At 53.9% G+C, this 26,406-nt stretch overlaps 1 protein-coding gene across 6 annotated transcripts in view; it reads right to left on the bottom strand.

Annotated features, from left to right (window-relative positions):
- Window positions 1-26,406, bottom strand: part of LOC118221281 (KAT8 regulatory NSL complex subunit 1-like) — a 62,091-nt gene that overhangs the window by 3,465 nt on the left and 32,220 nt on the right. For all 6 annotated transcript variants that reach the window (XM_035406206.1, XM_035406211.1, XM_035406209.1 and 3 more), the window contains 8 exons: window positions 6,569-6,710; window positions 5,780-5,875; window positions 5,465-5,577; window positions 4,780-4,984; window positions 3,214-3,382; window positions 1,858-2,052; window positions 923-1,087; window positions 220-374 (listed from right to left, as the gene is read on the bottom strand). In XM_035406206.1, coding sequence (XP_035262097.1) covers window positions 220-374; window positions 923-1,087; window positions 1,858-2,052; window positions 3,214-3,382; window positions 4,780-4,984; window positions 5,465-5,577; window positions 5,780-5,875; window positions 6,569-6,710 — 1,240 coding nt within the window. The remainder of the gene's footprint in view (window positions 1-219; window positions 375-922; window positions 1,088-1,857; window positions 2,053-3,213; window positions 3,383-4,779; window positions 4,985-5,464; window positions 5,578-5,779; window positions 5,876-6,568; window positions 6,711-26,406) is intronic.

Genomic DNA, 26,406 nt, shown 5'->3' on the forward strand with positions numbered 1-26,406 from the left:
CTTTGGCAATAAGTACGTTTGTATTTCAGGCCAATAAAGCAACTTAAATTGAAAATTGAAATGGGATGAAATCATCTTTGGGCGGTTCGTTTCAACGACCGACGCAGACCCCGAACGCGACACAGAACCCCCCCAGACGGGGCGTCCTGCGGCAGACGCGTGCGCGTGCGCGGCGGCGGTAGGGAGGCGGGACGGGCGGGTTTTTCGGCGGCCGCTTACCGGCGTGCTGGTGGCGCTCTGGCTGCCGGGCCCCACGGGCGTGGAGCCCTCGGAGGAGGTGGAGAGCTGCCTCACCAGGGGGCTGTGGGAGGGCGTGTGCAGGCCCGTCAGCGGCGAGCAGGGGCCGCCCGCGTCCACGCACAGCTTGGGGTTGGCTGCGCAAGGGGGGGGGGGGGGGGACAGACGGGACAGGGCGGGCGTTAAGACGATTTTGACGGGTCACGGCGGGAGAGGCGGGCCTTGACGGAGCAGGGACGGGGGAAGGGGGAATGGGGGGGGGCGGGGGTGGAGGTACGGCGCTCTGGGTCTAATGCCCGCTGGTGCTCATAATCACACAACCAGCCCAACTGATTTACATGACCTGCCAAGATGGCTGAACCCCTTCAGTTCGTGAATGACAGCTGAAGACAACCTCTGTGTCCTTATATAAAAAAACATACTATGGGCCAAACCAAATGGGAACTACTGTATACTGCTAAATAAGTAAATTAGCCTGGCTCAATTTTTAGCAATTTAGCCGAAGCACCAAACTGAGCCAGGGTAAATGGTGTAACATTACATTACAGCCATTTGGCAGACGCTCTTATCCAGAGCAACGTACAACAAACACTATATATATATAATATATATACTATATATACATACTATAACACACTATGAGCTCATGGACGTTTTTGGCTAGCAGACGTTAGCCGGCGCTCACCGTCCGTCCTCTCCGGGTAGTGCTCGCGGGGCCTCTTGCGGCCGTGGCCCCTGTCGTAGGCCCCCGGGGGGAGGCCCTGGCCCCGCTGCTCGCCCTTGCAGAGCGAGCGGCCCTCCAGGTGCCCCCGGTGCAGCTTCTCCGGCCTCATCTTGTGGTGCGAGAGTCCTGCGCGGGAGAGCGAGGGAGAGAGAGAGAGAGAGAGAGAGAGAGAGAGAGAGAAAAAGGGAGAGGGGGGATGGTAGGGAGAGAGAGGGAAAGAAGGGGAGAGGGACAGAGAGAAAGAGGGGGGATAAAAAAAAAAGGGTGAGGGAGTGAGAGGGTAAGAAAGGAAAGTTACCACCTTCCTCATGTCCATCCCTCCAACGGTCTATGAACACCAAACCCATGACTGGGGAAAAACTGGTTCTAAAGGGGGGGGAGGGGATGCACTCTACTGCTGAGGCTTTACAATGTGACCAGTTCATTAGGAAGCGCCTGGGCGCCATGCGGCTCCCCCTCCTACAAGCGCCGTAACCAGAACAGAAAAGGCCAAAATGGTAAACGGACTGCATTTATATAGCGCTTTTATCCAAAGCGCTTTACAATTGATGCCTCTCATTCGCCAGAGCAGTTAGGGGTTAGGTGTCTTGCTCAGGGACACTTCGACAAGCCCAGAGCGGGGATCGAACCAGCAACCCTCCGACTGCCAGACAACCGCTCTTACCTCCTCAGCTATGTCGCCCCCCAAACACTGAACATTTTCCAAATGACCCGGTCCTAGAAGAAATTACGCGCAGACCGTTCGTGTAAGAACAACGGCCTCTCCAAACGAACACGAGAGAGAGAACTCTGGCGCGCGTGACAGAGACCGAGAGCGCACGTGGGAGCGCACGTGCACGGGAGCGTGCGCTGGCGTTAGTTCGCGGGGAGCGCGGGAGCCGGGGTGGGGTACTCACTGAGCCCGGGGAGGAGCGAGTTGGCGAGCTTGTGTTTGTCTTTGGAGGAGGACGGGGAGCAGGGGTCGTGCGGGCGGCCGCCGAGCGACAGCTTGTGCTTGAGCGACAGCTTCTTCAGGGGCTTGGTCTTCTCCGGGGGCTTGCCGTGCCAGTGCGACTTCATCACCCGCTGGAAGTGCAGGCCCATGGACACGTCTGGAGCAGAGAGAGGGGGAGAACCACGGAGGGGGAGAACCACGGGGGGGGGGGGGGGGTCAGGATCTACTACATCAGAGCTCCCGGAGTCTCCCATGATGCTAGTGCCAGAAGCGGGAGGGGCTCCACACATTAAAACTGTAATTTTCACCCAAACCACCAGGGGGAACCATTTTCACACTGTTAGAAAAGCTCCAACGAGCCCTTTCTTGGCCTCTTGTTTTGTGACAACATACTCAGTTCAGTTTTGAGGACGTATGTTCTCTTTTTAGGAACTGACGGCACTCTAAAAATCACCGTTGTCCAAACTTCACCGAAAGATAACTCCTCCCATACGTACCAATTTCATTTTCAGCACGGCTCACAAAGCACGTGCTCGTTTTGCGAAAGTAAAAATCGCCACTGACGCAAACAAACCGGACCAAAAACCGTCCTAGCGCTGAAGCGTGTCGCCATAGAAACGGACGGGGAGTTACGACACGGCTCCTGGCTTCGTGATCAGTCCGTGACGGATCACGCTGGCTCTGCGTGATCGGCCGGTGGACGGGCCAGCCGGAGCAAAGGCGTTCGCAGACGCGGCGGCGTGCTGCCACGGCTCCCGGCGAACGATCAGCGGCGGTCCCGCGCTCCGCGCCTGCGGCAGCCCTGGCCGGCGGGGTGCAGGGAACCGGCCGACAGCTCTCAGGAGCACGCAGGGCTTTTTTAAGGCCGGCTAGCCTAACAGCTGAGAAATCGCCACCGGCAGCCGAAACGCATCAGAAATGATATGGACTCTCAGCACAAATTCCTTATTGCCGTGTCAGAACGACCACAGATTTTTGATGCAATCGAGTTAGATTTACTCTTAAGGAGAGTGAGCCAGCTAGTCAGCTACGCCTTTAAGTTTCAACTGTTAGGTGTACCCGCTGAAATCACCAATCCAGTCGAGAAAAACAACTCTAAGACGATATCGGCACTATGTTGTTTTCTGGCTTTTGCAGCTTAGCTAGTTTGGCCAATATACCATCTTGTAATGTTGCATAAGTGAACTCAGTCCTCCCAAATCGAAACGGTTTAAAATAAACGAATAAGTGAAAATGAAATAAAAGGCGGCTCTCTCCCTCCGTCTCGGCGGAGAAGCGCGGCCCGGCGGCCCGGAACGTTCCGCGGCGGGGCGCTCACCGTCGGGGAAGGAGAGGATGGGGTGCACGCTGGGGTCCAGCTGGGACAGCCGCTCCAGGAGGGGCTGCTCGTACGGGGGCTCGGCGCCGGGGGCGGGGGGTCGGCCGGCGCACGTGGCGCACTGGGGGTTGACGTCGCAGCCGCAGCGGGGCCCCGGGATCCTCTGGACCTGCGGAGGAGGCGGAGCCAGGGTCGCGCGTCAGCCGATGACGTCACCTGCACGCGTCCCTTATTAGCAGTCTGAACTACGACGGCAAAACTACCAGCATCCGCATTGTTGGCTGAGGGGATGCACTCTGCAGAGTAACTGGTTATGTGCTCTGGATAAAACACACATCCTTTTTCAAAGTAACGATTGTAATCAAGTAAAGCAATAAAAAAAAGTAATGATCTCACATTACTCGTGTTCCTGGGCAACAGAGCCCTAACTCTAACTGCTGCTACATGTCTGGAGTTACAGGACCACTGTCATATATATAAGTCTTTGAATGAGTATGTTCCTACTTGAGAAGAATGCTACACTGCCTTTCAGGAAGAATACAGACATTAATGTACACAGAAACGCATGTACACAGAAACAGTGCTCAGAGTATTTTATTTAATCTGAGCACTGCTTTCTGTCCTTAACTCCGAGTCTACCCGTAGCCTGTCCAGAGGTTAAGGTAGACGAGGAACTTTGGCTGTTGGCAGCGTTGAAGTGGAGTCTGACCGAGTGGACTCTGAGTCGGAGCAGCCAGCCCAGATTTAAATTCACGACCAATTCAATTCAATGACCAATCCACGCCAAATTCATGCCTAATTCATCTGCTGCCAAAAAGTGCTATCGTTAAACATATGTAAAAACATTTTGGCAATAATAACAGAATTCGTAAGTTAACTTTCCCCAACAAAATGACACGCAGCTTACTGAAGTAAATGTACACAAACATTTTGGGCTGCTCTTGAATAAATATATATATGTATATATATATAGCTACTTATTTAAAAAAAAAAAAGATAACACTGCCATTTTTTCAGGTAATGTTACTTCCCACTGCAGTGAGGAATGACCTCCGCATTCCATTATGGCACAATGAAAACATCCTTTATGTCGCTGCGCCAACTAAGTGTCAGAGAGCGAGAAGAGCTCCCCCTGTGTCCACAGCCAGTTGTTACTCTTTTTCAATTTTATAGGCCTTTGATCAACTAAAGGGCGTCACAGCCCTTTATTTCGGTAATGACTTACGACTATTAAATAAGCGCTAATGTTTTTTATTTTACCAAGATATATAGTTACAGTTATTATCGTCCCATCCCTATGTGGGTGTTTTGAATGATTACTTCCTGCACGTTCAGTGTACCACACAGTGTTCCTGTGACCGAGCAGTCCCCCTTCGGAGGGGTAACTCAGTTACAGTGCGGGCCTGCGTGGGTTATGCCATTCCGCCGGTGGTCAGCACTGCAAAAGACTGCAAAGCGCTGCTTCTGGGCCCGTTTATCTTCGCGGCCGAAGCGGCGGAAACGCAGAGCCGCGCGGGAAGGACGAGAAGGCGGCGTCGCGGCGGGCGGCGGGCGCCCCGGGCTCACCTTGCGGCCGAGGCTGGCGACGGCGGCGGGCCGGACGAGCCTCCGCTTCCTGCAGCCGAGGACGGGGCGCGTGCGGGCGGCCACGCAGGTGCCGTCGGAGGGGGGCGAGGGGAGGGGCTGGGCCAGGCGCTGCTTTTTTTGCCCCGCCTGCTCCCCCGGGTCGGGGCTCTGGGACGAGGCGCGGTCGGGCGGGCCGGGGCGGAGGCTGGGGGGGGGGGGGGGGGGGGGGGGGGGGGAAACGGCGTCGCTCGCGGTGAGATTCGGCAAGCGGGCAACACACCTCCACATTCAACACACAGTGCAACGCACAGGGAAACCGCACTCTAACAGGAAAATATAAACGCACGAGAATATGAAAAACAATACTTTTATTATACTTTAATTTTTACCAACACTGATTTCTATACTCAGCTTCACTGATATACTTGTCTTACGCTTATGAAGCACTTTGTAATGCAAACATGCACAAAAGGTGTTATGCAAAGACTGAAATAAAGGCTGAATTAACAACAGCATCAACAACCTAAATCCAGGAAAGGAGGATTATCTGTTATGTAAGCACCAGCATATGAACAGCACAGGGTGAGCGTCTGAGGTCAGGATGGCTGTGAGTGACATCATCGGCCTACTCCGCTTTGCGGCTGTGCGGAGAGCGTGAGCCGCGCCCGCCAGCGGCCGTACGCACCTGCTGATCATCCCGTTGACGGGCCGGCCGGGGCCGCTGGCCTTCCAGAGTCCCGCCTCGGCGCCGGGGCTGCGGGGCGACGCGGCGCGCTCCGCCCCCTCGGAACCGCCGTCCTGGAAGAGAGACGCGCCCACCTTTTCAGACACCCCCTCTCTCTCTCTCTTCCCCCCCGCTGTCGGTCCCCACGCGCGTAAAAAAAGGGGCCCGAGCGGAGGCTCTGCGGGACGCTCGGCACGGCCAGACAAACGCCGCCACTGTTTGGATTCCCTCAAACGCTGGATCCTCAGATGCCCGCGGAGGTGGGCGCCCCCTTACCTGCGTCCCCTGGCAGGCCGCGCCCTCCGTCTTCACCTCCGGCGCCTCCTCCGCCGGCGCTTCGCACGGGGCCGAGTCCCCCAGCTCTAAGGAACCCTGCGAGGGGGAGGGTGAGAGGCAAGTAGACGGTCAGTCCTTTTACCAGAAGGACGCCGTTATTCAAGAGCTAATCCATTCATTTTGGCCATAGGGGAGGGAACAGTTTAGGTGAGGCTGAGCGTGCTGTGTTCTGGCCCTTGGTGGAAGAGCTTAAACTATTTGTCAACCCCCCCACCCCACACACACACACACAAACTGAACAAACCGATTGGCCGAAATGACTGAGGCGACCGTACGGTGACAAGGGAGAGGACCTAGGGCAAAGGAGGGCAACTCCACTCATGTAGGCCAGGTGTGTGCGTGTAGGTTTTTAATGGGCACCAATTACACCAGCCAAATGAGTCAATCAGCTGAACAGCCTTAGGCTGGTTTAACCATAGATTACACCGCGATAAGATGGTTCATGTCAGAACGCAGGAACAGTCTACAGCAGTAATTCACGAACGCGTCAGGAATTGTAGCTAAAAGTATCATTCTCTAAACGAGTGGGCTAAATAGACGATCAGGAGCAGAAGTGGTCATGAAATCCGGAATCAGATCTAAGGTCTCCGGCTGAGGGGTGGCATGGTATCATGTTCAGGAGGACCCAGCGGTCTTGTGGGACCAGATCGTTACAGAGGGGCAGAGATGGAGTTTTGGAGCCCTATCCCCCGCCCCACCCCTCCCCGCCCCCTCTGCCCGGATGCTGACCTTGTTGGTGCGGATCTGGCGGTAGATGTCGGTCTGCTGCCGGATGCGGTACTCCAGGTCTGAGATGTGGGCCTGGAGCCAGTTCCAGTGGCTGACGATGGAGGCCCTTTCCAGGGCGTAGCGGCCCTCCGCTCTCCTCCATCTGCGAAAGACAAAAAAAAAAGGGGAGAAGTCAGCCACTGCCCACTGTGTGTGCGCGTGGGTTTTTGTGTGTGTGTGTGTGAGTGTGTGTGCGTGTCTATGCGAGTGATTGTGCGTGTGTGTGTGCATGTCTATGTGTGTGTGTGTGTGTGTGTGTGTGTGTGTGTGTGTGTGAGAGAGTGTGTGTCCATGCGTGTGTGTGTGTGTGTGTGTGTGTGTGTGTGTGTGTGTGGGCATGTATTACTATCTTTGTGAGAACCAAATGTCCCCACAAGGATAGAAAGATGAGGAAAATTATGCAAGGTGGGGACCTTTTGCTGGTCCCCACAAGTTCAAGAGGCTGTTTTAGGGTTAGAACTTAGAGTTAGGGTTAGGGTTACAATTAGGTTAAGGTTAGGGTTAAGGTTAGGCATGTAGTGGTTGGGATTAGGGTTAAGTTTAGGGTTAGGGTTAGAGGTTACGGGATGAATGTAAGTCAATGGTAAGTCCTCACAAGTATAGCAGTACAAACGTGTGTGTGTGTGTGTGTGTGTGTGTGAGTGTGTGTCCGTGCGTGTGTGTGTGTGTGTGTGTGTGTCAGTGCTCAGACGCGCGCGTCTCTTAACACACGGCCGGCTCACTGCACATCCGCTCTCAGGCAGCCTCTCTGCCTTCGCTGCTGGCTGGCGGCCACACGCTCGCTCCCCTCAGCAGAGCCCGGAGGCGCAGCCCCCTCCGAAACCAACACGCAGCTCTGTCGAAGCCGGCGAGAGCCACTTCAGAGGAAGAACATCACTGAGCCGAGTTCTGCGACTGTAATGAATGCTAAACCGAGACACGGGCAGTTTTTAAAGAGCGCATTCCTGCCGGATGCAGGAACTGTGCAAAATGCTGTTGTTCAACATGGCTACTGGGGCGAATATTTTAAACACGATAACATTGCCGTAAATGTGATCCCTGTTTCAAATCAGACTGACTTTATTGTAAAAAGGTAGAGCTTGCTTTGGATCAAGTGCCTTGGTGCACGAGGACACCACAGTAGTGACCAACCAGTGACTTACAAACTAACCCCTGTGGCAGTGATTAAAAATAAACTTTCACCTGAAGGTTGAATGTACAAATCTCACTAGGACACTGCTGTTGCACTCTTGTAATAAGTTTGCACTCCAAAACGTGTGCCAAAGTGTGAAAGGACCTGGATTAGAGCACCTGTACATAAATACGTTAACCCAGACCAAAAGCACATACACACACTGAACCAAAGATCTGAAGCACACACACACATCGATCCAAAGACCTGAAGCACATACACACATCGATCCAAAGACCTGAAGCACATACATCGATTCAAAGACCTGAAGCACATACACACATCGATCCAAAGACCTACAGCACATACACACATCGATCCAAAGACGTAAAGCACATACACACAATGATCCAAAGACCTACAGCACATACATCGATTCAAAGACCTAAAGCACATACACACACTGACCCAAAGACCTAACACACACACACACATCGATCCAAAGATCTAAAGCACATACACACATCGATCCAAAGACCTAACGCACATACACACATCGATCCAAAGACCTAACGCACATACACACATCGATCCAAAGACCTAAAGCACATACACACATCGATTCAAAGACCTAACGCACATACACACATCGATCCGAACACCTAACGCACATACACACATCGATCCAAACACCTAACGCACATACACACATCGATCCAAACACCTAACGCACATACACACATCGATCCAAAGACCTAACGCACATACACACATCGATCCAAAGACCTAACACACACACACACATCGATCCAAAGACCTAACACACACACACACATCGATCCAAAGACCTAACGCGCACACACACATCGATCCAAAGACCTAACGCACATACATTAACCAAAGCGTAACATTATTGCTGTATCCAGCACATTGGCTTTTGTCTTTTTTTCTTTAATCATACCCAATGCGGTAACAAACATCCAAACTTCAGCAGTCATGTGAAATGCCTCTGAAAAAAAACATCACCACTGATATCCATCGGGTGTTGATAAGACAGCCAATCAGCAGCAAGGCCTTGCACCTTCCATGCGATTGACAAAAACAATTGCATGATCACACGGAAGCTATACAACAGGCTTAGCGCCTGTATTTATACGATTAATCAAAAAAGTCCAAACACACAGGCAACATTCATTTTCATAAGTCGCATTGACAGTGGCATACCACATCCAGGCCTATACCCTATTCACGTTCACACAACTCTGACTAAACACACACCATTTATATTTCTGCAGGTCTGTTTGATAAATTAAAGTAAAATAAAAAAAATCATTAGTTATCATCTCCACAGCAAAGAAACCAGAATTTAATTTCAAATGCAGTTGTCAGATATCTACTAGATCCTCTGAATTAGAGGAAACCTTTTGCATTTATTGCTGTAACATTCAGTAAGCTGGACCTCTTCTTCCAGATATTGTGAAATTAAAAGTGTATATTATGCATTAACACTCCCACCAGTTTAATGAACTACAAGAGCTGCTCATCGACACGGACCGCACTTTCAGCTGGAGTATATGACTAAAACTTCACACTGCTGGAACACAGCAATCGAGTCCTTAAGTTCTTATCGTTCCCAGCAGGTGTTCACCGTTCAATTAATCCGAGAAACCACGTGACAGAGAAGCAAGAACGGACAAGCTGTCGATGTATCGAGATAACGGAGCTCAAAAACAGCCAATCCTCGATGACGTCATTTCCTCTGAAGAATCCAACGCTGGTTAAAATGATGAGGTAATGCAGAGAAAAGCCCCCCGTGTGTCTCAGCCCTGGGCCTGAATAAAAGCGCAGATGTACCGAGACGTGCGGCGAGGTCTGGAGTAACGGAAGGGAAGAGCTCGTCCTCTGGTCGTGCCGAGGTCCCCCAGAGCAAGGCCGGGCCGGGCCGAACCGAGGCGAGCTTTCCTTCCATCCCAGCGGCGGAACCAGACCATGCTAACGGGACTCCGCCCGCGGCTTCACACAGCCAGGCCCGCGATGTGGATCTCAGCGTGCTGCCTGGGAGTCGCCTGAGCCTGCCGAGGCTGGAATTATAATGGCGTGCGGGCGCAGGGAGCGACGTCCGAGGTCGAAACAAAACCCATCACCCTCGATCTACACCGCCTTCGGTTAGCGTTTGTATTTAGCGGGGCCGGACCGAGAGAGAGGGCTCACGGTTTGTGTTCTTGGGGCTGCAGCTGACCTCTGACAGACCTGGGTGCGAACGGGCCGCGTGGGGTCAGGGACGACCGTGCGCGCGCGGCGAGTGACGCGTGACGCCTGCGCTCGGCGGCCCGGAACAGCTTCGGCGAAACCGGACGCCCGCCGTTTCCGGAAAACAAACTCTCCCGCGCAAAACCACGCGGCCAGGCCGACAGGAAAACACACACACACACACACACACACACACACACACACACACACACACACACACAAGCTCCGCAAGGGGTCCTTAAACCACACCCGCACGAGGCGGCCACAAGGCGCACGGCTAAGACGCAGCTAGCCTTTAGCCCGCGTTCTCAGTACTGCTGATCGTTTCGTCTGCTTGTTTGCACGACCGAAACTCTGGGCACACGCAAAAAACACACTGAGGAGAGCCACAGCGAGGCGACGCCGATCGAGTAAGATCTTCAACGAAAAGGGAAAAGGCCCCCCTCGGTCAAGAAGACTCTTCATTTTGGAAGGACGACGCCAGCGGTGTTTTTATTGGACTTCCAAATAAAGGGGAAGAGAAGCCTGGCGCGCAGCGGCGGTCTCCGCTGCATTCCGTTGTGAAAGCCCGCGGCGTGCGGCGGAGTTGGCCTCTGTTCTCCGCGCAGCCTCCGGATTGGTCTTTACGCTCTCGGCCGCGACGCGACTGCTTCCACGACCCGGGTCGACACGCGGCCCCCACCCCCGTTACCATTTCACCTCCTGTGCGGAACCGGAGGGACGGGCCCGACGCTGTTCAGACCAGCAGAACCGCTGCCACCGGAGGGCGCCCTCTCAAACGCTCCAGCGGAGGGGGGGGGGGGGGGGGGGGGGGGGAACGAGAGGCCCGCTCTCCTGCTTTGAGGCCCACGTCTCTCTCTCTCTCCGGCTACAACAAATTCTGTTTTTTCCCTCCCCCGTCTTTTTCCAATTAAAATTTTCCACCAAAAAACAGGAGGTGGTGGAGGAGTGGAGGGGGGGAAAAAAAAGAGAGCTTTTCATTACGGAGAGAGGGAGGGAGGGAGGGAGGGAGGACAGGCGGGGATGTTGCAATACCGCAGGCGGCCAGACGACCCGGAGGGAGCGGACTGCGCTACGGAGAGATTTGTAGTCCTCAGTGCAAACATCAATCCTGCTGCATTCAGCAGCTCCATGCACAGAGACACTCACTCAGACGCACAGCCACACACAGAATTAAACACACACACACAAACCTAAACACGCGCACACACACACAAACCTAAACACACACACACACAAACCTAAACACGCGCACACACATGCACAAACCTAAACACACACACACACGCTCACACAGACACAAACCTTAATACACGCACCTATCCTAAAAATGCCCACAAATGCTCACTCAGACACAAACTCAAACACACACACATACCCACAAACCTAAACGTGCACACACACAAACCTAAACATACACAGAGATACTCACACAGACACAATCCAAAAAATGCCCACAAATGCTCACTCGGACACAAACTCAAACACACACGCATACCCACAAACCTAAACGTGCACACACACAAACCCAAACACACACAGAGATACTCACACAGACACAATCCAAAAAATGCCCACAAATACTCACTCAGACACAAACTCAAACGCATACACACAAACCTAAACAGACACTGCCTTGCGCGCACACAAAGTCCGCGCGTTACGAAATCATTCCGTTTTAAAGGAGGACCCGAAGGAATAGGAACGCAGGTCCGAGACGCCGTCAGGCCTCCGGCGGTAAACGCCCTCGCCTTCCTCACCCCAGGCAGGAAATTGAACGCTGCGCAGGGCAACGTGCGCCTAATCTGAGAGGCATCCTCTGCTTTGAAGCAGGGTAGCCGGAAGTGGGGGGGGCGGGCGGGGGGGGGGAATGGGCATTTGCACACAGCAGATGGGGGGGAATCTGAGCACTGCCCGGCCGTGTGGCTTCTGCAGGTGAGGCCCGATAACCCTCCCCAATAAGAGCGCCATGGCAACGGCCCGGCTGGCAGGAGGGCCTCTGAGGGCGGTCGCCCCCCCCCCTTGCGCCCACCGTACGGGAGAGAAACGGACCGGCGACCAGCGGCGTGCAAGGGGGGGGGAGGGGTCGCGACACGGAGCCGCGTGGGGTGGGGGGGGGGGGGGGGAGGGGCATGACTCATCGGGATGTGCGCGGCGCTACCTGATTCAGCTGACGCCGGGGTGAGCGGCGGGGGGTGAAGGACTGAGCGCGCTCAGTGACGCAGCCTGGTGGGCGGGAGCCCGAGGACGCTAGCCGCTGCCGCTCGGAGCCGCGCGCACAGCGGGCGCATTCTGCCGACCTCCGCGGCGGCGACGTTTCCCAGGCCTGGCTGAACACGGCGCCGCGTGATTCGCCCGCGGCCGAACGCTGCCGGCGGCGCGACGCTCTCCCGTCTCTCCCGCGCGCGACAACCGAACCGAAAACCCACCGGTCCCAGGCAGGAGAAAAACGGGCGAGGAAGCGAAGTTTGGCGAGGACGTGAGGCCGAGAGGCGGCGAGACGCGGCGGAGCAGGAAACAGAACGCCGTCGGGCTCCGCTCACAGGCCGCCGGAGCTGCGGCGCTTTTATCCACGGATACCGTCGCCGAGCGCCGCCTGACTACCGCTACGGCGAAGTGGGCGGGAGAAAAGGCCTCCCTCGCTCCCTCCCTCACTCCCCTCCCTCCCTCGCTCCCTTCCCTCCCTCTCATTCAGCCTGCTCGGTTGCTCCAAAGGGGAGCTCTGGCCTGGCTCTGGAGAACAAAGAATTTAATGTGATGAAAACAAACAGTCCGCCCCTGTGACCATGTGATCCTCCCATGCACAGCCCAGCTGAAGAGGGAGCCAGCACACAGAGCGTGAGAGAGAGAGAGAGACAGGGGGGTAGAGCGAGACAGCATGCAAGAGAAACAGAGGGAGGGAGACTGTGAGAAGTAGAGCGAGAGAGAGAGAGAGAGAGAGAGACAGCATGCAAGAGAAATAGAGGGAGGGAAACTGTGAGAAGTAGAGCGAGAGAGAGAGACAGCATGCAAGAGAAATAGAGGGAGGGAGACTGTGAGAAGTAGAGCGAGAGGGAGGGAGAGAGAGAGGGAGAGAAAGACTTCAAATGTGCGTGAACAGGAAGGGCAGAGAAAATGTGGGCAGAGCCATTCCAGATTCCCCCTGGAGAACAGAGGGTGAGCAAAAAGCACACGCGCATTCACATGAAACATTTAAGAAGCATGAGGCCTGCTCAGCGGCCTACACATCCAAACACCTATAGAGCAACCCACCCCCACACACTCCCCACCCCCCTCTCCCCTCTGCTGGAACAGGGCTGCGACCGCGTTCAAATCGGCAGCGGTAGGGGGGCCTCCGTCTCGACCCCCCCCCCCCCTCATAGCGCCTTCGACCCGTCCGGAAGGGGGCGTGGAGAAGAGGTGCCGCGAACCCCGCCGGGAACGCCCAGCCCCCTGCCCGTGTGGAACCCCGCGTCTCAACCCCTCCCTCACCCTCACCCCCACCCCCAACCCTTACACCGTCATTACTCCCCGTCAGCACATTTACACCGAGCCACACATCTTCAATTTATGAACTGTGCAATAAATACATAACAATAATGAATTACACTCACAAGAATACTACATTCTCAACCACATTTTAGGTCCCAGTTGCCTTGGAACTCCTACTGCACTGTCCAGTTGTACCCTGAGACTAGTCTTGCTTTGGCTGTAACGTGAAACAGTTTCTGCAAAGCCAAAGCAGACTACATTTCCCATAGTTCTACCCCTGAAATATCACCGTGGTTACCCTGGGTTTTACGCTCAAAAGCCACTGCAATCTACCCGAATAGCCTCCCGGCGCAACGAGGGGGCAGACGCTACGCGTCGAACGGCAGTTAAAATTTGAACGGAAGAGGCAGCGCTCGTCTGCGCCGCCGCGAGCCATGTCATGCGCACGCGTGCGAAGGCATCCAGCAGGTGGGGGGGAGGGGGGTGGTGTGATGTCATCTGGCGCGGGACGAGCCCATCGCGGCGAAGGAACGCGGCCTTCGCGGAACAGATGGGGCCCGGATCAAAGGGAACGGCATCAAAGCCGCCTCTCTCTCTCTCTCCGCCGTCCTTTCCACCGCCTCCCCACCCGAACCGCATGGGGGGGGGGGGGGGGGGGGGGCCGAGGCGGACCGCGGACAGGTGGCACCGGGCGACGCCCACCCGTACCCTTTTTAACGGCGCGGAGGCCAGCTGAGAGAAACGAACCGGCTCCCCGACAGGATCTGGTCTTCATTTAGACAGCCCTGTTTAACGGGGGAGGGGGGGGGGAGGAGGGGGGGGGCAGATTTGCTGGACAGGAATGTTAATTGAGGGGGGGGTTCTGGCAGAGCGGCCGCAGGGAGAGGTGGGCGGCCCTCGGCTCCGTGTGCGGCGCCCGCGCGGAGCCAGGCGGCACAGCCGATCACAGAACCCGTCCATCTCTCCCGCGGCCCGCGCCATCTGACTACCGTACAAGAGGAGAGAGCGCGAGGGAGGGAGAGAGAGAGCGAGAGAGAGAGCACTAGAGAAAGAGACAGGGAGTGAGCAAGAGAGAGAGCAAGAGGGAGTGAGTATGAGAGAAAGAGAGAGAGAGAGAGCAAGAGGAGAGAGAGCAAGAGGGAGGAGCAAGAGAGAGAGAGCAAGAGGGAGGAGCAAGAGAGAGAGGGCAAAAGAGAGGGCGAGCGAGAGCCCACGTCAGCCTGCTTACGGCACCAGTCCGTACACATCCAATCCAAACAGGAAATGCGACCTGGGGACAAGGGTAAACAAGCCCTGAAGAAAATCATTGTCTCGCAGCCGATTTTTTTTTTCCTCCAGCCTTGACAAGAACAACTTTGCTCGGCCGAGGACAATGCGCGCAAGGGGTAACCGGCTATTCGGGAACCCCTTTCTCCCCTGCTCCGAAAACACACAACGCTAACAATGAGCTATTTATTATTTCTCCGCCGTGTTTAACTTGGAAAGCAGCTTCCAAACCGGACCAAAAAAACGCTCACGAGCTTCAGATGTTCTCGCGAGGAGGTTTCTCCGGGTTACTGGGATCGAAAAACACGGCCCCGCCCGTTAGCGGGGAGTCGGGGGGGGCGTGTCACGTGACCGCGCGTCGCTTGCCCTCCCGCGGGGTCGAGGGGCCCAGGTGTTTACACGGCGTTGCATCAGAAACCCGAGCGCCAGGGTTCACCCGCGTCTCCCGAGCCCGCTAGCCTCCCGCTGCTCTCATATCAGCGCAGCGATGCCCTTACCAAACACACTGAGCCCGCTAGCCTCCCGCTGCTCTCATATCAGCGCAGCGATGCCCTTACCAAACACACCGAGCCCGCTAGCCTCCCGCTGCTCTCATATCAGCGCAGCGATGCCCTTACCAAACACACCGAGCCCGCTAGCCTCCCGCTGCTCTCATATCAGCGCAGCGATGCCCTTACCAAACACACTGAGCCCGCTAGCCTCCCGCTGCTCTCATATCAGCGCAGCGATGCCCTTACCAAACACACTGAGCCCGCTAGCCTCCCGCTGCTCTCATATCAGCGCAGCGATGCCCTTACCAAACACACCGAGCCCGCTAGCCTCCCGCTGCTCTCATATCAGCGCAGCGATGCCCTTACCAAACACACTGAGCCCGCTAGCCTCCCGCTGCTCTCATATCAGCGCAGCGATGCCCTTACCAAACACACCGAGCCCGCTAGCCTCCCGCTGCTCTCATATCAGCGCAGCGATGCCCTTACCAAACACACCGAGCCCGCTAGCCTCCCGCTGCTCTCATATCAGCGCAGCGATGCCCTTACCAAACACACCGAGCCCGCTAGCCTCCCGCTGCTCTCATATCAGCGCAGCGATGCCCTTACCAAGCACACCGAGCCCGCTAGCCTCCCGCTGCTCTCATATCAGCGCAGCGGTGCCCTTACCAAACACACCGAGCCCGCTAGCCTCCCGCTGCTCTCATATCAGCGCAGCGATGCCCTTACCAAACACACCGAGCCCGCTAGCCTCCCAATGCTCTCATATCAGCGCAGCGATGCCCTTACCAAACACACCGAGCCCGCTAACCTCCCGCTGCTCTCATATCAGCGCAGCGATGCCCTTACCAAACACACCGAGCCCGCTAGCCTCCCAATGCTCTCATATCAGCGCAGCGATGCCCTTACCAAACACACTGAGCCCGCTAGCCTCCCAATGCTCTCATATCAGCGCAGCGATGCCCTTACCAAACACACCGAGCCCGCTAGCCTCCCGCTGCTCTCATATCAGCGCAGCGATGCCCTTACCAAACACACTGAGCCCGCTAGCCTCCCGCTGCTCTCATATCAGCGCAGCGATGCCCTTACCAAACACACCGAGCCCGCTAGCCTCCCAATGCTCTCATATCAGCGCAGCAATGCCCTTACCAAACACACCGAGCCCGCTAGCCTCCCAATGCTCTCATATCAGCGCAGCGATGCCCTTACCAAACACACCGAGCCCGCTAGCCTCCTGCTGCCCTCATATCAGCGCAGCGATGCCCTTACCAAACACACCGAGCCCGCTAGCCTCCCAATGCTCTCATATCAGCGCAGCGATGCCCTTACCAAACACACCGAGCCCGCTAGCCTCCCAATGCTCTCATATCAGCGCGGCGATGCCCTTACCAAACACACCGAGCCCGCTAGCCTCCCAATGCTCTCATATCAGCGCAGCGATGCCCTTACCAAACACACCGAGCCCGCTAGCCTCCCGCTGCTCTCATATCAGCGCAGCGATGCCCTTACCAAACACACTGAGCCCGCTAGCCTCCCGCTGCTCTCATATCAGCGCAGCGATGCCCTTACCAAACACACCGAGCCCGCTAGCCTCCCGCTGCTCTCATATCAGCGCAGCGATGCCCTTACCAAACACACCAAGCCCGCTAGCCTCCTGCTGCCCTCATATCAGCGCAGCGATGCCCTTACCAAACACACCGAGCCCGCTAGCCTCCCGCTGCTCTCATATCAGCGCAGCGATGCCCTTACCAAACACACCGAGCCCGCTAGCCTCCTGCTGCCCTCATATCAGCGCAGCGATGCCCTTACCAAACACACCGAGCCCGCTAGCCTCCTGCTAATCTCATATCAGCGCAGCGATGCCCTTACCAAACACACCGAGCCCGCTAGCCTCCTGCTAATCTCATATCAGCACAGGGATGCCCTTACCAAACACACTGAGCCCGCTAGCCTCCCAATGCTCTCATATCAGCACAGGGATGCCCTTACCAAACACACAGAGCCCGCTAGCCTCCTGCTAATCTCATATCAGCACAGGAATGCCCTTACCAAACACACTGAGCCCGCTAGCCTCCCAATGCTCTCATATCAGCACAGCGATGCCCTTACCAAACACACCAAGCCCGCTAGCCTCCCAATGCTCTCATATCAGCGCAGCGATGCCCTTACCAAACACACCAAGCCCGCTAGCCTCCCGCTGCTCTCATATCAGTGCAGCGATGCCCTTACCAAACACACTGAGCCCGCTAGCCTCCCGCTACTCTCATATCAGCACAGGGATGCCCTCCATCCTTCTCACTGGCCATCCTAAACGGCCGTGCGATCGGCACCACTGTCAGCAGAGCAGAGATCACCTGTTGTGTAGACGAAGATAATCTACACAAGAACTTTGCCCAAAACAAGAAGCCAGCTTAGCGGAGGAGGAGGGGCCAGCAGAACGGACATGGGATGTCTCATTTCAAGACTCAGGGTGGTGATCTGGGTTCCTCAGACATGATGCGACGCACAGGTGTTTAAAGTCCCTGTTCTCCTCTTGTGATAGTTAAGCCCTGATTCCTACTGGTTCTGTTTCTCTCACCGAAACCTTCCCTCCCCCCTCCCCTCCGCGTTTAGAAGCTGTGTCAGGGGTGGGCGGATCTTACACGTACACACTCAGGTCGAAACGTCCCCGCCCAGCCCGCTGCCCATTTGCCATGCAAACGCCGTCCAGTCCAGGTGCCCGAATCAGCACCAAACACCTGACCCTGCGGAGAGGAGGCTCGCCTCTGGCTTCACAGGGGGGAGCCAGAGAGCGGGCGCTCCACCTCGTCTTTACAGAGAAACCGCTCGTTCTATCTGGCCCCGCGTCGCCCGTTTCCATCGGCTAGGCCAGCAGCTCGGAACGTCGGCAGGCTCGGAGACCGTGCCGGCGTTCACTAGTGAGCCACGACGCTTTCCCGGCTCCGGAGTGCGTCTAGGGACCTCCCTCCTCCCCCCAGGGGCTGAGCCAGGCCCAGTCGACGCTAACGTAGCGGAAATTAGATCAGGCATATGCTGCGAAAAAAAAAAACAAGAAAAAAAAAAACACGACGGTACAAAGCCAGGCATTGAGCGGCGCCCTTGGAAACAAACCCGTGCGGAGTCCGCGGAGGGTTCCAGACGCGTCCGTCAGCCCGCTGACCCCGCCCCCCCTCGGAGCGTCAAAGCGCAAATGAATGGGCGGGCGCCGCGGGAGCTGCCAGCTACACACGACGTTTCGGAAGGGAGCGGCGTGTGTGGGTCCCACACACGGGGGGGGGGGGGGGGGCAAAGACTGCATTCGGCTCAAAGCAGCGCCAGTACCTCCACCCATCGGCGCAGCAAACCCGAAGACGCTTGGGCTCATCTTTAACAACAGGTACTGTAAATGCTTCACGCGTACAACTATACAGCTGTGGCTGTCTTAAGTGTCATTTTTTAAAAATAATAATAAATCAGCACTGTTCTCAGCGGGCACGTTCTCAGCATTACAGCAGGAAACGACGTTCAGGCACGTGTGTGAAAGTGTTCTGGAGCATCGCGAACGTCAGCCTAGCGGAAGCCATTTAGCGGTGAATGGGATTTGGCAGGACCCACTTTGCACACTTCCTCTTACAAATGTGATGTCACAGCGGGGGCCCCACCCCCAGCGCTGCTCACCCCTGCTTCCTTTCATCCGCGCGCGGTTCAGGCTGCGGCTCTCCGTTAAGGTTACAGTTCGGCAGGCAAACTGCAGCTGTGAGCCTCGGGCGGCGTCTGTCAATTCCCCCTCTGTCGTCATGTCTGACTGTCAAGATACCCGCGGGGTGGGGGGGGGGGCGAGCTGCGGCTTCGTCAACAGCAGCAGCAGGTCAGAACAAACTTGGTGGAAATGCACTTCAACACAAAAAAAATTATCGTAAGAAAAGAAGAAATAACTAGAAATACCACCTCGTGGTTGTATGCCTCCGGCCAAACCGAGGCAAAAACGTGTTCTGTGCGGTCACTGTGACCTTGACCTTCGACCGCCAAAATCGAATCATTTCATCCTTGAGTCCAAGTGGACGTGTGTGCCAAATGTGAAGAAATTCCCTCAAGGCAAAAACGTGTTGTATTCCCTCAAGGAAAAAAACGTGTTTTGTGAGGTCACAGTGACCTTGACCTTTGACCACCAAAATCGAATCGGTTCATCCTTGAGTCCAAGTGGACGTTTGTGCCAAATGTGAAGAAATTCCCTCAAGGCGTTCCTGAGATACCGCGTTCGCGAGAATCGGGACGGACGGAAGGACGGACGACCGGAAAACACAATGCCTCCGGCCACGGCCGTGCCGTCGCGGAGGCATAAAAATACTGAGAGCGCAGGAAACTTCATCTAATTTACTGGACCGGAAACCGAGCAGAAGAAGGAACCAATGAGAAGGGCTGCATTTCCATCCTCAGCCAACACTCAGCCAGAACCTGCTTTTCCACTGCCGTTTCCAGGCTCGTGTCTCCCTTTCATTCGTCTGGGATTCCGGTTTTCCGGCTAACGGCTTCAGCGGCGTTCCCAACTGCTGTGCTCCCGCCTCGGCCCCTGTGACCTCCTCGGCTCGCGCCGGGCCAGCTGGGGAAAGGGGAGGAGCTACGGGGAACGAGGGAGGCGGCCTATCGAAACGAGGAAGTCGACGCCTGCCTCTCGCAGGGGCGGGATGTTCACCGCCGAGCAGGCGTCACGTGGGAGGGACTTGTGCGGCTGGTGACTCAGAGGCCTGACGGTGGACGGGCTCACGGGCCAGCGGCCTATGACACGAGGCTCTGTGTGAGGCCTCCTGCCCCGCCCAGCTTTTATATATTAAAAAAAAAACAAAAACAAGACACAACATAAGGAAAAAAATAGAAATAAGAACATAGGATGGGCTAGAAACCCAGTAGGGCTTATATGGAGCCTCACCCTCATAAATGATAAACAGAAGAATAATAATAACACAAACAACTGAAAAAGAAAAAGATACCGAAACAAGCACGAAACCGTCCAGACCCACGGTGCACCCCCTGCGCATGCGCCTACATGGTCATCCGTGAGTGAGTGAGTGGGTGGATGAGTGAGTCAGTGAGTGAGTGACCACAATTTGGAGCGCATAGCCCGCGGCGCCAGTCCTGCGGCGCCGTGGGAAAACCCACATTTGAATAGCGAGGCCCTGTAAGGGTGAGAGCAGGATCGTTTTTACGGAAAGGATGAGGGCATCACGACCCATCCGTCCGCTCGTGCATTAGCAACGAGGCGCAGCGAGCAGCGCGACGGCGGCGACGTGGCAGCCTGTGCTTCGGGTGAAGTCGTTCAGGCGGTAAGCCTGCCGAGCAGTCCGCAATGAGGTGACGAGCTAGCTCGCGCTCAGGCGCCGTCTCAGCGCGAGATCAAAAAAATGGAATTCATGCTGGCACTGCCCTGCCCTGCCCTGCCCTGCCCTCAGCTTTCATCTGACTGCTGCGCTTGATTGGTTGACGTGACAAGATAGAAGCATATCAGCCAGCAGGGCGCCGGTGGTGGGAGGTCAGGCGACACACGTGCATTTTTGTATTTAGAGCAGGTTGATTTGAATCTTCGGGTCCGTTCCCCAGTTGACTGCACACTCCAAAACGACACATCTTTACAGGTTTTCAGAATAAGTACATCTCTCGAATCAGCACGCGTACATTAGATTTTGAGCAAGAGAAGCTCGGAGGAAGTATCGCTTCTGAAGCGCGAGGCGTACCTCTCGGCCGCAGGAAGAAATCTGCCTCGCGCGCAGAGGATCTGGTTCTACAAGCTTCCAATTACTCGTTTTAAGGCTTCACTGCAGCTAGGGTTTTTAACAAGACTGGGAACTATATTTTGGGCTATCCTAGCAGTAGCCGAGCAGCTGCTCGATACACTGCTGAGAACTACTACTTCTGGGGGGGTACTTCACAAAGCAGGATTACAGATTTAGCATGATAACTGCACCGAAGAACAGCTCTTTTTTACTTCAGCCCACGCTCCAGATTTCGGAGGGTTCCGGGGTGACGATCGTTCAGCCGACTACACTCTAATCAAATACTTGCAAATGCCGTACGTGGACCTTTATTCCATTTACAAAATCTCAATCCATTTCCCCAAGCACTTCTTTTTCCGGAAAACCAGATTACCCAGAAATCATGAATTTTATTCCTGGTACGCGCGCGCACACACACGCGCACACGCACACACACACACGCGGCAGCTCTGGGGAGAAGCAGCGCACAGCAGGAGCTGCCCTTTCCCGTCAGCCAATCTCTCGCCTGCTTTTAGCAAGTCTGCCGTTACCCCACACACACCCGCTCACGTCTGCTGCCCTCAATCACGCGCACATAAAATGAAATGTCACAGCTTTTTGTAGTTCCGCACAGCAGATAAAGATTTACGCTTTTTATTCATTTATTTATGTACACTTTTTTTTTTCCCCCCCAAAAAGTATGACCGTTGAAAAGATTTCGGTGCACCTTTCTAGCAGCGACCTATTCATTCCCTGGCACGAGAGCGAGGACGGCCACTACTAACCCAGACGTGCGCCAGTCCACAGCGGTCAGATGAATGGAGCCGGTCACACCGCAACCACGAAAACACACTCAAATGATGACGACTTCACCATGGATTACTGCCCAAAAACCGATGGGTCACCCAACAGCAATATGCCAGCCAATGATGACATCTTTGGTTTGGATTACCCTCCAACATTAGCAAGGTCTTCCAACAGCAATATACAAACAAATGATCACATCCTTAGTTAGTATTTGAATGGTCTTCCGATCCAAAATATCGGTCTTATTTTTACAACGATGCAGCTGGTTCACAGTTTGCAAACGATACGTCATTTTCATGCTCTGAATCCATCTGTAATAAAATATTAATGTCATAGAAATTCTTAGCCCAGCTGACTGAGGCCCCACAGGCTAACACAGACAGACAGCATCACAGCTCGGCTGCCTACTTCCGCTCTAGAAAGGCCAATCAGGCGCAGAATGGTCGGGCACACCGGGAACGCCGCTGAAGCCGTTAGCCGGGAAATCGGAACCCGGGCACGTTACATGAACTTCCCTCGGAAGGCCCCGCTTCTCGCCACACGCGCAAACGCGTGAGCGCGCATCCGACGAAGGCCAGCCGTTAACCTGCGGCCAAAAGCAAATTAGGTTCCCGTCACGCGCCAAGCGCAAAACAACTGGCCCCCCCGAGATCGAAAACGGTCGTCGCCGCGTGAAATCTAGTAAGTGAGGTTTAAAAAGAAAACCGGAGTGTGGCACAGCGGGTAAGGGACTGTGCTTGTAACCGAAAGGTCGCAGGTTCGATTCCCGGGTAGGACACTGCCGTTGTATCCTTGAGCAAGGTACTTAACCTGCATTGCTTCAGTATATATCCAGCTGTATAAATGGATACAATGTAAAGTGCTATGTAAAAAGTTGTGTAAGTCGCTCTGGATAAGAGCGTCTGCTAAATGCCTGTAATGTAATGTAATGTAAAAAACGAATGAAAAAATCCACGGCGGGAAGAAAGGAGGAGAAAAACACTCAAACGGCGGCACCAGAAACGCCTTCGCTCTTCGCTCTCGTCTACCGTCGAAGGCTCTTGAAAGGCTGAGGAGTCGAGCCGGTTCGGCCAAAGCCAGGCGTATCCCCCGTAGACCTGCACTCTGGGAAAACGAGTACGCTTCGAACACCTGCCCTACACTGTCATTTTTATATTGCGGAAGCAAGTCTATGGTTCTCGTGGCAAGTCGACAGGAAGGTCTGCTCCACTAATCTGCAAAAAACCACCTCAGAACCATTATGTTTCTACACAGAAAGTCTCTGCTCTCAAACAATGGGGAATCTCCTCCAGCAGGGACGTTAGGAGAGTCTGGGCCACCGCATGACGGCCCTAAGCTTTTAAATTCCACCAGCTCCTGTACCCTCATACTGCTCGGTCCTCGCCAATTTAGTCCCTCTCTCGAGACGGGATAAGACTTAATTTCTAGACTTTATTCTGAGAGACTTTGCTGGAATCTAGACTTCTGTGGGAAAGACAAGAACACCCAGTTTCCACAAATGGAATCTGCTGAGCCCAGCCCTTCCAGAACAAGGGATGTTCAAAACCCATAACAGCTATAAAACGGTTCTGGTTTCCCCTGGGGCGATTTTAAACCAGTTACCCACGTACGTAAAAATCGACGACACAAACAACGAGACCGCGGGGGGCGCTGACGGGTGGGATCCTGGGTGACCCCGTGCCCACGTTCTGGAAACGGTCCCGCAGTCTAATTTTTCAGGTCTGCTTTCCAATTTAGGCCATTGCGTTCAGCGGTACCTCTGTGCCCAGTGCGGCCGATTTACAGGGAGAGCATTCGCATTTTTAAAAAAAAGGTATCGGCAAGCCCGATTTAGGCGCCCGCTACCTTTACCGCAGCAGCTGTGGGACACCTGGGCACATACACTAATACAAAAAACAAAGAAGGGGAAATGTTTTTTTGGGGGTTTTTTTTTTTTTTTTTTTTTTTTTGTTTGTTTTATTTTCCAGCTCAACAAGCAGTTTTATTTCTGAAGCGTTAGAAGCTGGCCCACTTAGGCTCTGATTCACCGAAACTGAAAGAGAAACAGGGGCCGATCAGGGCCAGGGGGGCAGACAACCTTCATCAGGACCAATTACTCAGAGCGCTGCGGTCAGGTCTGCGGTGTGCCTTACAACGCTTTGTTCACGCCTGCCAAGTTCATTTTCCTAATCAGTAAAAAAGGCACGGAGGGACAGAAAGGTGCTTATCACGACGAATTGGTACAAAAACCTGTACGCAAACCTCGAGAGGTGCAATACTCTGCCACTGGGAAACGCAAAGCACCGTTCTGGTACAGCCAGTTCTGCATACGGAATTGCACGTGCAATCCCATACAACATTTCACTGACCACGTCCGGCTTCAGGTGTTTTAACTCAACCTTTCTGCTGCATGCAAAACATAATGTTTTTTGTGATAAGGCACCAACATAAAATGGGGCTGCAGATCAAAAAGTCTCTGTGTTAGTACAATAGAGTATACAGAACAACATATCAAAAGATGGGCCTAAAACTAAAAAAAAGGTACATTCAAAATATTCATATGGAATCATTACTATCCATGGTATGAGGATTCCAAATATACCAAGATGTTGTCAGTACAAAGTACTGAAGGAATCGTATTGTATTTATGACCCAAATCTCAATGTGCTTCCTGCACAGGATGTTTGTTGGGAAAACTTTTAAAAAAAATTTGAAAAGCCACAGAAATATTTTTTTGTCCAAATTCACATGGAATGCCCCTGGCCCTGAGATACATTACACTCTGACCCCTTTGTATAGATTTTTTTTCTTTCCTCAGTTCAGATGCTGCCACTTCAAAAATCGGTGTATACCAGAAACATTATTATAGAACTAAAAAAAAAAAAAATCCTCAACACTACAAAAGCCTTATTTTTTTCGCTTGCCTAAACCGATCTTCGTTCAATAATGCACTCCAACCAAAAATGCACAAGATTTGTCAGATGGTAGAATCCCCAAGCTGGACAAAAAGAGGCTGATATTTCACTCCTCCCCAACACCAAAAATCATTTTTGTACGTGCTAGCACAAACAATTATTCATTTAAATTAAATTTGGCTTTTCAAAATGAAACAGATATGCATGACAACTGTAGCCCTTAAAACATTCCACCTACGCACACGCTAACCAAATCTGTCAAGCTATCAGGATTGGCTTCTCTTTTTCCACCCCTCTTCATGTTGAAGGCTACCTGTTATGAATGAATTCTGCGGATTGGCCTTCTTACATTGATTTGTTTAGTCTTTTTCCCCTGTGGTCCATGGGCTATTCCTGATACTGCATAAGCTAAGTCCTTCATCCTGTTCTAAGGCAGAGCCTAGGCCACATCCAGCCGGTTACTGGGCAGCCTGAGACAGGCGCAGCAGTTCTTTCTCCACGTTTCCCAGAGAACATCTGTGCGAAATCTCTCCGCCTCGTTGCCGTTTCTGTTTTTCTGCTTCATCCTCTGGAGAACTCGGCATCTGTGCCCAGCCTCCCCCGGAGACGGTGGAGTGGCTGTGGGGAGGGGGGAGGGGAGGGGAGGGGAGGGGGGAGGGGGGAGCGAGTGCTCAGCGGTTCCGGCGGTTTCCGCGGCTGTGGTGTGTTTAGCGACGCGCCCTCGGCTCCACTGACTCGCCGCGATGCGTTTGTGGAGGGACCCTTTCATCTTAGCAGACCTGACTGACAGCTCATCGTACGCTGTGAACATCCACCCATCTGACAGGTGCCGCCGTCCTGGACAACGCAGAAGGCTTGAAACTCAAGAGCTCGGGTGAGGGGGTTTTTACAGCTGGTGCAGATGGGGTTCCTTCTGCACTGAAATGTCTTAGGCGGGCCCCCTAAGTGTTTTTCAAGCCGCCGTAGCCTAATAGGAGACACGGTGCGCAAAAAAATAAAAAATAATAATAATAGTAAAACGATTAAAAATGGTTGTGAATGACACTGCATTTCAAGTTGACAAGTTTTCAAGTTAAATTAACTCAATTAACTATCGTAGAGTCTGCATTAGTTGCATAAAATAACTAAGGTGCCCGCTATGGACGTGATTTTCAACAGAAACCACTTCCCTTCTTAAATTTCTGCTATTGTCGGCTTATTTACTGTATGACACGTCTGTGTAAATGTGGCATAAATAAATAAATGTATATTTGTACTCTAAGTTTTGAGAAACAATGAAACCCATTTAAAGACGTATTACAATTTCAAATACCACTATTCCTGTAGAATGACCCACTCACAATGTGTAAATCCTTCGATATAGGCTACATACACATCAAGCTGGAAGAGAGAGCAGGAGAAAGAGAAAGAGGGGGGAGAGGGAGAGAGAGAGAGAGCAAGAGAGAAAGAGAGAGAGGGGAGAGAGAGAGAGCAGGGGAGAGAGAGAGAGCGAGAGAGCAGGGGGGAGAGAGAGAGAGCAAGAGAGAAAGAGAAAGAGAGAGAGAGGGGTGAGAGAGAGTGAGTGTGCGGGGCGCCATAGCTCAGGAGGTAAGACCGATTGTCTGGCAGTCGGAGGGTTGCCGGTTCAAACCCCGCCCTGGGCGTGTCGAAGTGTCCTTGAGCAAGACACCTAACCCCTAACTGCTCTGGCGAATGAGAGGCATCAATTGTAAAGCGCTTTGGATAAAAGTGCTATATAAATGCAGTCCATTTACCATTAAATGGAAAAAAAAAAAAAAAGAAGGGT

The sequence above is a fragment of the Anguilla anguilla genome, chromosome 2 (genome assembly GCF_013347855.1).
Source record: "Anguilla anguilla isolate fAngAng1 chromosome 2, fAngAng1.pri, whole genome shotgun sequence".
In the NCBI taxonomy this organism is placed as follows: domain Eukaryota; kingdom Metazoa; phylum Chordata; class Actinopteri; order Anguilliformes; family Anguillidae; genus Anguilla; species Anguilla anguilla.